At 37.7% G+C, this 17738-nt stretch overlaps 1 protein-coding gene across 2 annotated transcripts in view; it reads right to left on the reverse strand.

Annotated features, from left to right (window-relative positions):
• LOC146000039 (uncharacterized) overlaps positions 1-14372 on the reverse strand; it is a 93459-nt gene extending 79087 nt beyond the window's left edge. The window contains exons 1-3 of one of the 2 annotated variants that reach the window (XM_083137357.1): positions 14224-14372; positions 4717-4854; positions 1502-1771 (exon numbers count right to left, since the gene is read on the reverse strand). In XM_083137357.1, coding sequence (XP_082993483.1) covers positions 1502-1771; positions 4717-4854; positions 14224-14325 — 510 coding nt within the window. In that variant the 5' untranslated portion in view covers positions 14326-14372. The remainder of the gene's footprint in view (positions 1-1501; positions 1772-4716; positions 4855-14223) is intronic. The other variant, XM_083137358.1, reaches the window with a different exon arrangement.
• Between the last annotated feature and the right edge of the window lie 3366 nt (positions 14373-17738).

The following is a 17738-nucleotide window of genomic DNA, read 5'->3' on the forward strand; positions in this document are numbered from 1 at the left end:
CAACTGCACTGCATGGAAATAAGAGCTATGGACTGGGGAGAGCAAAGTTAACTTGAGTTCTCTTGGAGGGAAAAAATGTTTAAGGGGGGAAAATGTTGGACGAAACCTAGATCGCCTTTAAAAAATCATAAGATGAGACCAGATTCTTCAAGACTTGTTGATGCGAGACAAGAGGAAGGCCTCTGTAAATTCAAAACTGACAAGAGAACAAAACAGTGAAGCAAGACCCAGCATGAGACAGGCAGTTACAAATGGAGACACCTAGAAATGAGGTTTACCTCCTCACCCACAAGACAAAACGAGAGACTGTCATGTATTGTCCCCATATCAACCTTACTCTGTCCATAGGTTTTTAGTGCTGTGAACTTTGGAATGTATATTTTATACTGTCTATTTTCCAACATATTGCAATAATAAATTGAGGTTTTGATGGTGCATTCCCTTTGGATAACATATATTTCAGTTCTGTCTTTTTTGTTCATTTGTATACATATGAAGGTATGACACATAATTCTCTGAATGCTAGTGACAATGGTTCTACATTAGCATGCACTGTTAATTGGACATTATCCACTGTCTAGTGCTTTAAACTATACTTATTATAACACTACATTTCGAGAGGGCACCTCTTCTCTCGTCTTCAGGTGAAATTTCATTTGCAGGTGGTGGGAAGCGAACCTAGGACAGACCTGTGATTTTTACTACAAATCCGGTGTTATCCACTGGTTACATCATTTCAGGAGTTTTCAGATCAAAGCGACAAGCGAAATGGGGATTTCAGTCCCAAGCGGCGTGGGTCCTTTCAGTCTACAAGCAAGCATTCATCGTGCATGCATGAACAACAGACCGATGTGACATGAAGCACAGTATTGAGAAAACAGCCCAGTCTGAGCGACATGCAACATGTACAGCTTGTTTTGTCTCTTTGGTTTGAAATGTTGCACTGATTACTGATGCTTTGCTTCCAAGTGACACGTGTTGCTTGTATCTTCAGTCTGAAATATCCCTTCCATTATGGTCAAGATCAAGAATGCATGGGTCTTACTTCCACGGCTACCAAGTGCACTTAAGGCATGGCACTAGGCAGAGAGCTTTTTACTTTTCTTTAACCTTATTCTATGTCAATTTTCCACCTCTTTAGGATATTCAATACGATTTATTCCTGCCTGCCCAAGCACTTGAAGCTAGGACCCTTTAGTCAAGCACTCAATACACTCGGCCATCAATTTATTACATTACAGTGGAACCTCGATTTTATGTTTTTCAGGGGACAAAGCTGAAAAAACTCAAAAAGCAGGAAAATATAAAATGGGGGAAAATTTTATAACATTTTGTCATGTTGAGACCATCAAGATTGAATGAATCTGTTATGCGGGAAAATGTAAAATCTGGGAATGTAAAATCAAGGTTGCACTGTATATACCAATAAACGTTCAGTATGAATTAAAACATTCTTTTGGGTAGTTTTCTTTGTATTGAATTGAGTATCAGACATAAGTACCTCCTCCTCTTCAGTCCTCCATTTCTGGTTTTCCCTCTTCAACCAGAGCAACCTAAACTTAATAAATTCTGCTTCCATCGGTAACGGTATTGTTTTGTCTGCATTCAAAAATTTTGTAATTTCTGCACAGATTTGAAAATACTGGGGCAACTCTAGTGATTGGACTTTCTGAGCTTTATCATCCTTTGTACCTTTTCCAGATTTCTCTTTTTTTTTCTCTTTCCCCACCACTGAGGCTCTACCTTTTAAAGCGCACATCTCTCTGGAAACCTGAAAGAGAAAAATAAAATGTATCAAAAGATTTTAGCTGTTACTAGAACTGTCTGTTAATGTATAAATCTTACATTAAACGAGACTTGATGTGAAACTATGAGAGTATCTTAAATTTATTGGAAGCTCATTTTATATCCTATGTTCAGGACTTGAAGTAACCTTCCTGGGAGCTAATGTCACCAGATGGAATATTGTAATGTGTAATGTTACCATCAACATGGTACAAGTGAGGGGACAATGTTTATCAAAGGCTGAATGTAAATGTCCCTCTCCCAGCTGCAGATAAGAAACTCAATATCTCATGACATATGATTTGAGTTTTTAAGTCCACTTTATTTGCCGGACCCTGTGGCCGAGTGGTTAGCACATAGTGCTGCGACGCCAAGGGTCCCGGGTTCAAACCCTGCTCGGGCTTGGTTGTTTGTGAATGTCCATTTATCAATTTCATCACTCAGCCCCATCTTCGCAAATTAGCCAAGAGGCACAAAACGCGAAGTAAAATAAACTAAATCAATCAATCCACTTTATGAAATGGAACAAGACCTACAGTTAAAAATGGCATCCAAACCACTATGTGCATCTACCGGGTATTGAATCTTGGATCCATTGATTACAAGGTGACGATGATACCACTATGGGGAGGCACTCCATGACATATGAGATGCTAGTGGTGTTTGTATTATGATATTCACTCATCAATCAAGCAGCCACTAAATCAGATAATCTATGCATAGAGGCATGAAAATTTCGTTTTTGACGAAAACACAAAATATGAAATAACATGCTGTAATGTTCATTTTTCATGTTTCTGAAAGGTCTGAGGTGCATTTTTCTGCCCTGTTCCCTGTTTTGTCACGAAGTAATGCGAAATGAACTGCAAAATGCGAAATTGACTCTTAAACACGAAATTTACCGTTTATATACCGACGCGACACTTTCTGAAGTCTGAAGTATCCTGTGAGTTATGCAATTCACGGAAAATTGATTAATTCTGCTGTAAATATTTGAGAAGCAAAAATGGACCCCTTTACACAGGAATAAACTTAATACTCTGGTAATTACATAAATGTGCTATTAGAATGGATAAGTTTATTTTGTGTAATAAGTGCAGTTTTTAAATCAAATTTAGGATTATATTCACAATTTTAAAACCAAAATGTCATCTTATATAGCACTTTTGATGTGATTATTCACTGCTATAACACCGAAATTTTATTTTATTTACCGCTTTTGAACCCGAAATCGACTCTATTTTTGTACCGAAATTTTGCTTTTTTATTTACCAAAAATATGTGGCTCTATCTATGCACATTCAACTTTTTAATCTCAAAAATAACAGTGGTGAGCGTTGTCCTCAGTGGCTCTGTGTACCACAGAAATAAGCACACGAGAAAAGAAAGGAAAATAGCAGGAAGGTTCATTAATGTGGAGACAATTTGTTTTTGCTTTGTACTGCATTACCAAACTTAAAAGTCATAATAGTTTAGCAATAGGAGAAGAATAACTAAGATCTCTCTCCAGTCTTCCCAACCTTTCTAGAGTGCAAAGGAACATCAGACGTGAATTGGTTGGAGGGTGGTTTATGACTGAAGGTAAAGCAGCAAAGTGACAACACTACACAAAACCTTGACCCCTCCTTCATTTGAAGCCAGAAAGTTTAGCTCTGTTCTTTCGTTATATGGAGTATAATTTCATACTTCCATGCACAATCCTGACATCTTGTTTCTTTGTATAAACATAAAAGTATAATTCACATGCTCTGGCATAAAATCAATATTGCGTATCACGCTGCAGGCAAGAGTCGAACCTAGGACACGGACATCATAAATAAATAAGCTAATCATGTTATAAAAAGGGGTCCCGCTGAAGCATTGCTAAAGCGCTTCTTAAAAGCTAATCACGCCAGCGACCTTCAACGGAGTTGGAAAAACTCCGCTGACATTGCATTAGGCCGGCACAATATGAAAATCAGGAAATCAGCGTTTTCCCTCAGAATCGCAGTTGACAAAGTACGCGCTTAGGCAACGGATTTACCGATCAGATGTTCGAATTCCGAATAAATAGTCCACGTGAGAAAATCTCGTCCTTAGTTGCCTCTTAATTTCTTTTAGATCTACATTGAATACAGTAATTGATAAAGAGCTCTAGAATCACGCCGAATTACTATCCGTTTTACATTGAAGTTAAGTCATAGTAACTGAGCTGTTAAATAAACAAAGTCAAAGGAAAAGGAGAGAATTATGTTTAATAAGTGTTCGTTTAGAAATAGAGATTACGTTAGGGCAGTTTTGGATGAAACTGAGTACGCTCCCTAGTTGCGTAGTTGTTTCAGGTTAGGACACAGTCAAAGCCAGGACACCAGGGACCAGAACTTCCAACAGCGCTACAGGTAAACGAACATTCTTAAGTCTTTCCTCAACCTGCCTGTTCAGTCAAGTGGTGTTAAATTGAAAATGTGTGTGTTCTTATTTCACGGGGCTAGCCCCCTAGCTGTTCGAGTGTTGACATTGCTCTTCAGAGCTGTACCCCCTTTCTCTTACAATGCACCTCTCGCTGCCAATAAGCTTCGAATATCAGGCTTTCACATAAAATGAAATTATATTTGGGCATAACAGAAATTTTTATTTTTGTCCCCATTGCTGGCACCTACGTACATTAACTCCTGGTAATGGAACGTAATGGACAGACCTATCTATCCCCTAAAGCTAAACAAAGTGGCATTTATACTATTGTAAGGCAAAACTCAACATTAGTTTAAGAGGTGAATAAATCTTTCATCTTCCTCAGTAAATGTTTACTATTACATAGTGAAATGATACATTACTGGCTATCAGTATCAGTAAATTTCATATTTGTACTTTACTTTTATCAGTAAAAAGTTCATATTGGTGGTATGATTCAAGTCTAATATACTCTGAAATAATAATGAAAAATAATGGTACCTGCAGCATGTAACTCCTTGAGATTCCTTTCATCACCCTTCGGTTACCTCTTTCCAATACATCATCAAGTGCTTGCACATATAAAGCATAATTTTGCATAGTTTCCACAATAATACCCACCACACATGACCATGCATCCTATCATTATCAACAAAAATTAACATTAATGTTATAAATATATGATAGATCATTTGTAATATAATTAAGCCTTGTTTCCATATTGAAACCAATAAGTCGCTGACCAAGGCAGTTTATTAAGGTAAAAACACTTAACACGTAACGTTTCGACCCTGTATCAGGGTCTTCCTCAGACGAAGAACTAAACTAAAATGATGAAATAAACTACACACAGAAAGATTACATACACATAGCAGGGTCACAAGCCACACAACAACAAATCAAGTTGACAGTCCTTATCTAGGAAGATTTCTGCAAAGGAATTAAACATATCACCTCCTGACAGTTGTTGACTAATGGGTCTACTACACTGACAGGTGATTGGCAGGTCAAGATCAGCAAGAGTCTAAGAACCACCTGCTCACCACTCCCCCACCCCTCCTGCCTTTCTGGTTATGGGTGAATACCTCCTCCTCTGGTCTTCTTCTTTTCTCTTCTTTCTTCCTTCTTCATACTTCTTTTTTCTTCATTCCTTTTCTTCATCCTTTCAACTTTCTCTAATACACTCTTCCATTCCTTGTTTATCTTGAGCCCTCCATTCCAATTCATGATGTCTTCTCCTTTCTTTTCTATTTCTTTGGCCTCCTTCCATTTTCTCACTAGTTCTCTCTTCTCTTTTCCTATTCGCCTAGCTGAATCCCATTCAACTTCATGTCCTGTTTCTCTAGTGTGTTTGAATATGGCATTCCTGTCTCTCTTCAATCTCACATCATCCATGTGTTGCTTTAATCTGTCTTTAAGTCTCTTCTTCGTTTCCCCTATATATACACTTTCACATCCTCTGCACTTCACCTCGTAGATAACCCCTTCCTCTTCCTCCTCTCTCTTTTCTTCTTTCTTCTTGCTGGCTATACTTAAAATAGTGCGTCCTCCCTTCCTGTAAGTTCTTATACCCACTTTCCTCAGCACTTTGCATATCTTCTCTGTGGCATCGCCCATACTTCTTATACCAAACCATCTCTCTTTTTCTTTTTCTTCCTTCTCTTCCAGTCCTCTCTCTTTTATCTCTTTCCTTCTTCTGTTGATGTTGTGTCTGTCTTTCTTTTCATAGCCATTCTCTTCTAGTTGTTCCCACAGGCTATTAATCTTGGTTTCTTCTTCCCCTTTCTCTGTGCATATCTTCTTTATTCGGTCTTCCATATTCCTTATAAAATTACGTTTAGTTCCATCACCCACATCACTTCTTTTGTGGCAGAACACTCCTGCCGAACACTTCTTTTGATACCATGTAGCCACTATCCCCATTCCTCTCTTCTTTTTCATCTCAATATCCAAGAAATTTAATGTTCCTTCCTGTTCCGTTTCGAGCTCAAGGAATATCCCTGCTTTCTCATCCTCTACATCTTTAACAAGCTTACTCAGCTGCCTTTTGGTTCCTTTCCATATCCCAAAACAATCATCCACATATCTACAAAATAGACTTAACTTATCTCCTCCTTTCACTATCACTTCCTTCTCCCATTCATTCATAACTAATTCCGCCAGCACAGGGCTCAAGCAAGAGCCTATATTTAGACCTTCACTAATCTTGATGATTTTACTCCCCACTCTGCTGTAGCTATTGTCCCACATAGTTTCCAGCGCTTGTACCACTCTCTCACTATCCCATTCTCCTATAATGCTTTTCCCAACTTTTTTCCTCACTATATCCACTACGTGTCCCCTTTTGATGCTCGGGAACATGCTTCTCACGTCTAGGCTAAACATTGTGATTTTATCCCCAGACTCCTTCAGACCTTTTATAAGGTCCACCACCTGCTCACTGTTTTTCACGGCTCTGCTTTCTTGTTCTCTCACTAACACTTCAATTACCTTTTTTAACTTCTTCTCCAAAGGTTCCAAAATATTGTCCCTGCAATTCATCACCGGTCTCAACTTTATCTCTTCTTTATGTATTTTGGGAAAGCCTTTTAAACAGGGCAGTCTTCCTGCATCCTTCGTGAGCTTTTTAAACCCCATCCTTCCACAATCTTTTATGATCTTTTCTCTAATATTGCGTTCCTCTTCCATTCCACAAATCTCCTCATACGTGTCCCCTTTCAGGTCTTCAAACTTCTTCTCGTACCATTCTTTTTCCATCACGACTGTGGCCCCTCCCTTATCTGCCTGTTCCACCACCACATCGTTCCTTGTCTTGATTCTTTTCATACCCTCCCTTTCCTTCTGGCTCAAATTATCTAATCTTCTCTGTTTATCCATTTCTTTCTTCAAAATGGCTGCTGTTCTTCTTCTAATCTTATCCCTTTCTGCCTCTTCTTCAATATGTAGCACCGCTTCCTCAATATCATATACAATCTCTTCATAGTTCACATTTCTCTCCATCACTTTGAAACCTCGACCTAATTTCAAAAAAGCTTCCTCTTCTTCCGATATTTGAACATCTCCGATTATAACCACTCTTCTCCTGCCCTCTTCACCTTCTTCCTCTTCTCTTCTTTCCTCTCTCCATCCCAGTCTTTCTCCTTTCTTCTTCATCTTCAGTTTCACCTTCTCTCTAAAGTTTTCTTGCCAGCTTCTCATTTCATGGAATGTGAATTCTCTAGTAAAAATGGTGAGTCCATCTTCTATGGTTTCTTCCATTCCTGCCAGTTTCTCCTTTATTGTTCTGATTTCCTTCTTCCTCTTTCTTATTTCGTTCCATATCATTTCTTTTTCAAGTTTCTGTACTAACCTCTTCCATCTTCTGGTGCGACAATCCAATCCCTTCTTACTTATCTTCAGTCCCTTTGGTGTTGTGCCCTTCTCCAAACACTCCCTCAAGAATATTTCTTGCTCCTGCTTGTGTATGTCCTTCCTCTTCAAGTCCTTCCAGTCATTGATTTTCCTCATCAGCCTCGGAAAATGTCCAATTGTAATATAATTAAGCCTTGTTTCCATATTGAAACCAATAAGTCGCTGACCAAGGCAGTTTATTAAGGTAAAAACACTTAACACGTAATGTTTCGACCCTGTATCAGGGTCTTCCTCAGACGAAGAACTAAACTAAAAAAAAAATCTCTGCCTTGGTCAGCGACTTATTGGTTTCAATATGGAAACAAGGCTTAATTATATTACAATTGGACATTTTCCGAGGCTGATGAGGAAAATCAATGACTGGAAGGACTTGAAGAGGAAGGACATACACAAGCAGGAGCAAGAAATATTCTTGAGGGAGTGTTTGGAGAAGGGCACAACACCAAAGGGACTGAAGATAAGTAAGAAGGGATTGGATTGTCGCACCAGAAGATGGAAGAGGTTAGTACAGAAACTTGAAAAAGAAATGATATGGAACGAAATAAGAAAGAGGAAGAAGGAAATCAGAACAATAAAGGAGAAACTGGCAGGAATGGAAGAAACCATAGAAGATGGACTCACCATTTTTACTAGAGAATTCACATTCCATGAAATGAGAAGCTGGCAAGAAAACTTTAGAGAGAAGGTGAAACTGAAGATGAAGAAGAAAGGAGAAAGACTGGGATGGAGAGAGGAAAGAAGAGAAGAGGAAGAAGGTGAAGAGGGCAGGAGAAGAGTGGTTATAATCGGAGATGTTCAAATATCGGAAGAAGAGGAAGCTTTTTTGAAATTAGGTCGAGGTTTCAAAGTGATGGAGAGAAATGTGAACTATGAAGAGATTGTATATGATATTGAGGAAGCGGTGCTACATATTGAAGAAGAGGCAGAAAGGGATAAGATTAGAAGAAGAACAGCAGCCATTTTGAAGAAAGAAATGGATAAACAGAGAAGATTAGATAATTTGAGCCAGAAGGAAAGGGAGGGTATGAAAAGAATCAAGACAAGGAACGATGTGGTGGTGGAACAGGCAGATAAGGGAGGGGCCACAGTCGTGATGGAAAAAGAATGGTACGAGAAGAAGTTTGAAGACCTGAAAGGGGACACGTATGAGGAGATTTGTGGAATGGAAGAGGAACGCAATATTAGAGAAAAGATCATAAAAGATTGTGGAAGGATGGGGTTTAAAAAGCTCACGAAGGATGCAGGAAGACTGCCCTGTTTAAAAGGCTTTCCCAAAATACATAAAGAAGAGATAAAGTTGAGACCGGTGATGAATTGCAGGGACAATATTTTGGAACCTTTGGAGAAGAAGTTAAAAAAGGTAATTGAAGTGTTAGTGAGAGAACAAGAAAGCAGAGCCGTGAAAAACAGTGAGCAGGTGGTGGACCTTATAAAAGGTCTGAAGGAGTCTGGGGATAAAATCACAATGTTTAGCCTAGACGTGAGAAGCATGTTCCCGAGCATCAAAAGGGGACACGTAGTGGATATAGTGAGGAAAAAAGTTGGGAAAAGCATTATAGGAGAATGGGATAGTGAGAGAGTGGTACAAGCGCTGGAAACTATGTGGGACAATAGCTACAGCAGAGTGGGGAGTAAAATCATCAAGATTAGTGAAGGTCTAAATATAGGCTCTTGCTTGAGCCCTGTGCTGGCGGAATTAGTTATGAATGAATGGGAGAAGGAAGTGATAGTGAAAGGAGGAGATAAGTTAAGTCTATTTTGTAGATATGTGGATGATTGTTTTGGGATATGGAAAGGAACCAAAAGGCAGCTGAGTAAGCTTGTTAAAGATGTAGAGGATGAGAAAGCAGGGATATTCCTTGAGCTCGAAACGGAACAGGAAGGAACATTAAATTTCTTGGATATTGAGATGAAAAAGAAGAGAGGAATGGGGATAGTGGCTACATGGTATCAAAAGAAGTGTTCGGCAGGAGTGTTCTGCCACAAAAGAAGTGATGTGGGTGATGGAACTAAACGTAATTTTATAAGGAATATGGAAGACCGAATAAAGAAGATATGCACAGAGAAAGGGGAAGAAGAAACCAAGATTAATAGCCTGTGGGAACAACTAGAAGAGAATGGCTATGAAAAGAAAGACAGACACAACATCAACAGAAGAAGGAAAGAGATAAAAGAGAGAGGACTGGAAGAGAAGGAAGAAAAAGAAAAAGAGAGATGGTTTGGTATAAGAAGTATGGGCGATGCCACAGAGAAGATATGCAAAGTGCTGAGGAAAGTGGGTATAAGAACTTACAGGAAGGGAGGACGCACTATTTTAAGTATAGCCAGCAAGAAGAAAGAAGAAAAGAGAGAGGAGGAAGAGGAAGGGGTTATCTACGAGGTGAAGTGCAGAGGATGTGAAAGTGTATATATAGGGGAAACGAAGAAGAGACTTAAAGACAGATTAAAGCAACACATGGATGATGTGAGATTGAAGAGAGACAGGAATGCCATATTCAAACACACTAGAGAAACAGGACATGAAGTTGAATGGGATTCAGCTAGGCGAATAGGAAAAGAGAAGAGAGAACTAGTGAGAAAATGGAAGGAGGCCAAAGAAATAGAAAAGAAAGGAGAAGACATCATGAATTGGAATGGAGGGCTCAAGATAAACAAGGAATGGAAGAGTGTATTAGAGAAAGTTGAAAGGATGAAGAAAAGGAATGAAGAAAAAAGAAGTATGAAGAAGGAAGAAAGAAGAGAAAAGAAGAAGACCAGAGGAGGAGGTATTCACCCATAACCAGAAAGGCAGGAGGGGTGGGGGAGTGGTGAGCAGGTGGTTCTTAGACTCTTGCTGATCTTGACCTGCCAATCACCTGTCAGTGTAGTAGACCCATTAGTCAACAACTGTCAGGAGGTGATATGTTTAATTCCTTTGCAGAAATCTTCCTAGATAAGGACTGTCAACTTGATTTGTTGTTGTGTGGCTTGTGACCCTGCTATGTGTATGTAATCTTTCTGTGTGTAGTTTATTTCATCATTTTAGTTTAGTTCTTCGTCTGAGGAAGACCCTGATACAGGGTCGAAACGTTACGTGTTAAGTGTTTTTACCTTAATAAACTGCCTTGGTCAGCGACTTATTGGTTTATGATAGATCAGTAAATTTTATGAAGTTTGATTTGTATGTAAAAACTGTTCCTTCCGTAAATATTTTTTCTATATTCTCAATATACAATACAAAGATACAATTAATTAGGTAACAAAAAAAACTGTTCCCCCACCTATATTGCATTAAACCTGTATATAAGAATACAATAAATAAAAGAGGGAAGTAAGAAGAAAGGCAGAAAGAAAAAACTAAAGTTTAAAACTAAACATAACAATAGAACAGTTCTTTAAAGAACAAAAAAATATTCTACAAAAGAAACATTTTTTTGTGTTCAAATTAAAGTTCATAAAATGAATATTGTGTATAGCGACCACAAACAAAAGAACCTTTGGCCACCTTCCCCTTCATCTGTTCAACTCTGGCTCCATTCTACCTCTCCCCTACATGCAGGAACAGAATGAATAGTTGTAGGTCTGCTCAGCAGGTTCTTTTGCATGTGGTTCCACTAAAGTAACATGCACAATTACAAAGATACTGTAACTACATGAAATCAAATAATAATCAAAACTAAGCATATGATATTTCTCAATTTATTTTGGTGCAACATGTTTACAGCCACTACAGTTTCTTCTAGGATTCCAGCATAGCAAAATGTTTGACACTTCTGTCTTTTTGTGGAAGACTGCTTATGACATAGATTATCCCTACTTAGTACATAATGTGTTACAAACTATTCTTCAGAGCAGATAAATTTTTGGGTTTCTAAAGAGAAAGTTTGAAGTTTCACTGCAATCTGTTGCTTCAAATGTGCTCCAAAGGGCTCTGAGTAGAGGAAATTTAATTACAAACACCACATTTCCATCTGGTGGAGAAAATTTGAACTTTTTTTTTATCATCATTCACTTTCCCATGGTATCCATAGCCTCTGTACCTTATTGCATTGCAATCTAATGCTGCAAAAGGGCTCCAGAGGGCTATGAATGGGAGACCTTTAATTATGACCACCTGGTGCGATTTTCACCATGCATGTAGTTTTTATAATAGGTAGAATTTAGAGACAAATGTAAGTGAAAAATAAATGACTTTCCATACATTCTGACTTTAGAATATTCAAGAATTGCATCAGAATATTAAAATAGCTATTATGTAATCACAAAATGCAGTATTTCGAATAAAATTGGTGCAAAAATAAAAATAAACTTTGAATTTTGCATAATTTCCAGGATAATTATAATTAGACTCTGCGAAAGTGTTTGAGCGACATTTTTTTGTGGATCCCTTGAAATTCCAAAATGCTGAAGAGTATCGGTAGATGAGTTACAACCGATCCTTTAAGATACAGATACCATTGGTATCGGCCGATACCGATACATTGGCTCAGCCCCTAGTATTTAGCAAACAATGTAAACAGTGTAACATGAATGTACTGATCACATATATATAATATTAAAGACTTCATGTACTGACATTAATATAATTAATAACTGCAAAAGTGAAGGAATAAACCACCAGAAGTGACTCCTTTCCCTGTGAGAAAAGTTGTAGGGTTTACAGAGGAAGAACATGTAACAATAAAGAAATCTAATAAAAGAAAATAACCCTATCAGATCAGTTGCTAAGCAGATATGACATGATAACTGTATCAGTTGTTATTGGGTCTTAATGTATCAGTAACTGTTATGAATACCCTAAACAATACTAATCATTCACACAAATAGCTTCTGACACCACATGCTGAGGAGAAAATGTTTGTATTACCTGTCAGACAGAAGGAACACACACACATGAGGAAATTTCCGGACATCAGCTGTGAGGTATGCACCTGCAACCCGTGCATTCCTGCTCCTTCTATTTCTCACACCAGTTTTTAACTTCATTTTATCCTTGACAAAACATCAGAACTTCTAATGTTTTGTTTTTATGTATACAGTCTTTCCTCTTGTGTTCCTGCTCTCGGACAGGTAACATGATCATATTTTCATGAGAAAATTGTTGATCTTAAAACAAATTTTCTATTTACTTTCCTCTAATTCATGATCATGATTCCATTACAAATTAAACAAGCAAAACTGTTCAATTAAAGGAGAATTTAGAATAAACATTTTGCTTGTTTTGCCTGTAATTGGGTTGACTCACAGCAAACTCATAGTTGATTCTAAAGACTTCAGAAAGTGACTTCTAAGTACTAATTATTGTACAAAAACTGAACAATGCTACATATGTGTAAAGGAAATATGACATTCCAAGTAGTATGAAAAACTAAATAACCTGGAGAGGATGGTGGACCATGGGTTTCCTAATATCTCCAGAATGCAAAATAAAACTTTTTAAGTGGATTTATCCTGATAACCAGCCTGTGGTAAATAACAATTTCCAGTATCCCTGCCCCCTTTTTACCATGACAGTCCTTCAGACTATTTCAGAGTGCGGAACGAGTTTACAATACCGGACCACTCTCCAATTTCTATGAAATTTCGCCTACTCACTAATTGTGAACTCTGGCGGTCAAGTATGGAAATCGAGAAAAAAATGAAATAAACTGAATATCTAGATTGTAAATTATAGAAAATTTGTAATTATATATTTTTCTTTTATATGAACTGTACTGAACCCTCCAAATACCAATGTATATGGTTTATATGGAGTAATAAAATTGAATTGAATTGAATTGAATTGAATTTTCTTAACGTAACGTAACCCTACCATAAGAACAATAGCTCCACGCAAGACGCCATTTTCCCAACATGAAGAAATCAACAGGCAAGATAAGGTATAGTTCTCTTAGCTAAAATATTAATTTTTCTTTGTATTTATGCTAATGTAACCTAACCTAACAGGCCTAACCTAACCTCGTAGGCATTCCTCGTCTGTCGTCAATAAGATTGTTGTGCATAAAGGAAGACCATTAGCTAATTAAATGCGAAAGAAAGATGGTTCCGAATTGCTGTGTATGGACAATCACCGTGGTAAATCGCAAGGTTATTTTACAAGTTGTACACGTAAATGTACAATTTTAACAAGTGACCGCCAAATATGAACTACAGATACGTCATCAGGACACCGAAATTAGTAAGTAGGCGAAATTTTATAGAAATTGGAGAGTGGTCCGGTATTGTAAACTCATGCCCAGAGTGCATAATAGAATATTTGCAGAATTATAGGTGTTAGATCGTATCTCAAAACAATACATTTTATGCAAAACAAGGCTGTAATTTTCACTTATTTAAGGCAATTTTCATATCATGTCACTTAATCTTAACTGTTGCATAACCCAGAACTTCCCTAACTTACTGATGTGCAACTAACTCACAGAAAACAAATTACAGACACATTAAATCTAACTACCTAACCTAACAAGCATATAAAGAAAAGTGGTTGAAAGTACTCTGTCTTTTCTCTAAACACCGGTGAGAGAGAGAGAGATTATTTTTTATTTTTGTTGCAAAAACATTGAAATGGTATATACAATGTAACAGGGTGTTTGTTATACTATAACCCAATTTGCTTACATCATTAACTGAATTCGCTATAAGATCAGTCTCCCATTGTGTGTCTGGAATTTCAATGACTACTTCTTCAGGTTTTGCCTTGTCTTTCTTTTTTGGTGGCATGACTTTGAAAGTTATTTTAAATTATGAAAATATTTGTTCAAAATCTCCTCAAACTTGCCCCACATCTATCATGCAAATAATCCCAAACACAGATTATTAATGTACAGATGTTACAGCTCCAGGTTAAAAAAAGTAGACAGAATTCCAATCTTTGTGAAGTTCCTTCAAGGTGAATACATACAGGTAGGCCTATCAGACATTTTTGTCTTGTTTTTTGGAATTTATAATGTGATATGGTTGGAAGCTAGAGTACTGCATGGGACCTCTTTTGATTGATCATACACGTTCGAGTCTCCCACGCTCGAGTGTATAGAATCAAAATATCATTTCAATGTGACAATAATCGTAAAAATATATGTGTAAAAATCCACCCTGGTAGTTTCAGCCCATAATCATCTATTTCATTTTCATATATTGCTATGTATTTGTAAGATAGACTAAACTACATTTTAACATGGAGATGAAGACTATGTTCACTTAACACTAGAAGCGCCAAGCCGATCATTTTGAGTTTTTCAAATTTTAATTTTTGCTTTGTACAGAAAAAATTTTCTTCGTGCATTGAAATTTTGTGACTTTTCCTAAAATTTGCAGTACATTGTTACTGCTATGCGTTTTTTACAAAAAAATAATACTAATGGAAATATTTGTGTTTCTACCTAGAAGAGCCGTTGCCGGTCATTTTGACCGCTAATGTATTTCAATGGAAAACCACTTCTCGGTTGGAACGATGCACTTACAGTTTCCACCCCTATTCTTCCTTCCTCTTTTAGACTCGCCCATATATGTTGGCGTTTTGTCAAAGCTGATAAGGAGGAGAAAGTGAAGACTCAGTTTCGTTTGAACACTGCAGTTTGTAAGCATGTTCTCTAGACAATGTGTCCTCAGTCCAGAGAAATATTTGAAAGTATTACAGGAGATTAGTGAAAATGAATCCGATGTCGAGGACCCAGATCTTACTGTAGACGATTCCATGCTTCGACACATACAGAAGTGTACGGAAGAAGAAGCAGCTCGAAAGCAGCAACCCAACTGGCGTTTGTCATTACAAGAACTTGAAGATTTCCTGGCAATTTTATATGCTAGAGGAGTGTATGGGTGCAGTTCTATAGACTACGATTTTTTTTATGGAAAACTACTTTGGGGGCCACCTTTCTTTCAACAAACAATGTCAAGAAACAGATTCAGGGAAATAATGAAATATCTTAGATTCGATTCAAAATCATCCAGATCTGAACGATTACAAACTGATAAATTTGCACTGTGCTCTGAAATTTGGTACACATTTATAGCTAATTGTAGGAGTTTCTACACGCCTGGGGAAAATCTACACCTCGCTTTCGAAGGAAACAATTGTTCGTCGACAGTTGACGAACAATTGTTTCCTTCGAAAGCGAGGTGTAGATTTACACAGTACATGCCAAACAAACCAGACAAATTTGGTATAAAATTTTGGATGCTAGTGGACGTACATTCCAAATACATGTGGAATGCCGTTCCATACCTTGGGAAAGATGAATCAAGGAATGATAATGTTACTGTACCTGAAAATGTTGTATTGAGAATTACTTCACCTTATTTACATGCAGGTAGAAATGTAACTACTGACAATTATTTCACATCGCTAAAACTCGCTGATGGCCGCGGTGGCTCAGTCGGTAACGCGTCTGACTACCATGCTCAAGGTCCCGGGTTCGATCCCCGGCCGGTTCAAATCCGGGAACTTTTCTAAGATTGGAAGCGGCCCCGGCGTCCACCCAGCGTCGAATAACATGGGTACCTGGGGGAAACCCTGGGGGGTAAAGGCCGTCAGGGGCGTGATGTGCTCACATCACATCACCCCCACTCACGACCGGATCAAGAAAGTGTGGGGCGTTACCCCCACACCCCCTATACGCCTTCATGGCATGGTGCTAAGCACAGTGGAGCACTTTACCTTTTTTTTTTCTTTTTAAACTCGCTGAGAAGCTAAAGGAGAAGAAGACGAGCCTAATTGACACTATGAAGAAAAATAGAAAGGAGATTCGTAATGAAATTGTGAACATTAGAACACAAGTGTATGAAACATGTTTGCTAAAAGAAGGGGGACATTACATTGTGTGCATACCAAGCTAAACCAAACAAAAATTTTCTACTCCTAAGCTCCATGCATTCAGATGTAGAAGTAGATTTTCAAAGCCAGAAGAAACTACTAGAAACAATCAAGTATTAAAACAAAACTAAATGCGGTGTTGATCAAATGGCACGCAAATATTCAGTCTGTGCTTCATCACGTAGATGGCTGGTACATGTGTTTTACAATATCTTAGATCTGGCAGCAATAAATGCATGGGTAGTTTACAAGGCAGTCACGGGGAGGAACGTTACAGAGACAACTTTTTGATAGAATTAGCTGAGGAACTGAGAGAAGGACATTTGAATGCAAAGCCCAATAAAATATTCTCAACATCAATATCATATGCACGGAATATAAGTGGCTCTGTTTCCAGAAAGAGGCGCCAATGCCAGGTGGCATTGTGCAATGAAAACAAGACAAGTGACATTTGTTCAATGTGCAACAAATATGTTTGTGGAAAATGTGTTTCTGGTGTAGAAAAGGTACTGAAATGCAAAAAATGTAATATGTGAAATTTCATGACGGAAACTTATTTCCTTGAAGAAAATGAATATTTATTGTTGTATTTAGTGCATGGAAAATAAAAATTGCTGGGTTTCATGATATTTTTGTATTTTTTTACAAAATATTTAGATTTATTAGTAATAAGATGATTATTGGCAATATCCATTTTGAGAAATGGTCAAATTTTAAATACCGGTCATTTTGACCGGAGGTGGCACTTCTAGGTAGTAAAAAATTCTGGCGCTTCTAGTGTTAAGTTTCAATTTCACTGTGTCTTTCTCTTCATGATCCATATTTGAGGGCCCACTGCCACAGACAAATTACGGTTATACATGAACTACTGGGCTTTGAGCGTATACTGATCACTTTGCCTGTTTGAGTGTTATTCGCTTGAGCGAAGATGATGCCAATTCCGTACACTATCTAGTGTCATCTGTGCAAACTATTAGACGCTTGAGCAAAAAGTCCTCGATGCAGAACTCTATTGGAAGCTCTCACAATTTGCACAAAATGGCTGTTTTGGAGTAACTTTTTCAGTTAGGATTACAAAGGATAATTCAGTCCCAGTTAATGTAAATATGGGAAATTAAATGAATAAAGAAAACATAAAATTACAATACTAAAACTCTTCAGAAAATCAAGGCTCTTCATGTAACATTTCTTAAAATTAACAAAAAAAATTACCGACCTTAACATGCAGTAGACAACGGTACAGTTGCAATTTGTGAAGGAGTATGTACAGTGAGATGCATGAGTATTCCAAAGCAAATTGTCCATCACCATGTTTATTCAA

This window comes from Lepisma saccharinum, chromosome 16, assembly GCF_977018435.1.
Source record: "Lepisma saccharinum chromosome 16, izLepSacc3.1, whole genome shotgun sequence".
Taxonomy (NCBI): Eukaryota; Metazoa; Arthropoda; class Insecta; order Zygentoma; family Lepismatidae; genus Lepisma; species Lepisma saccharinum.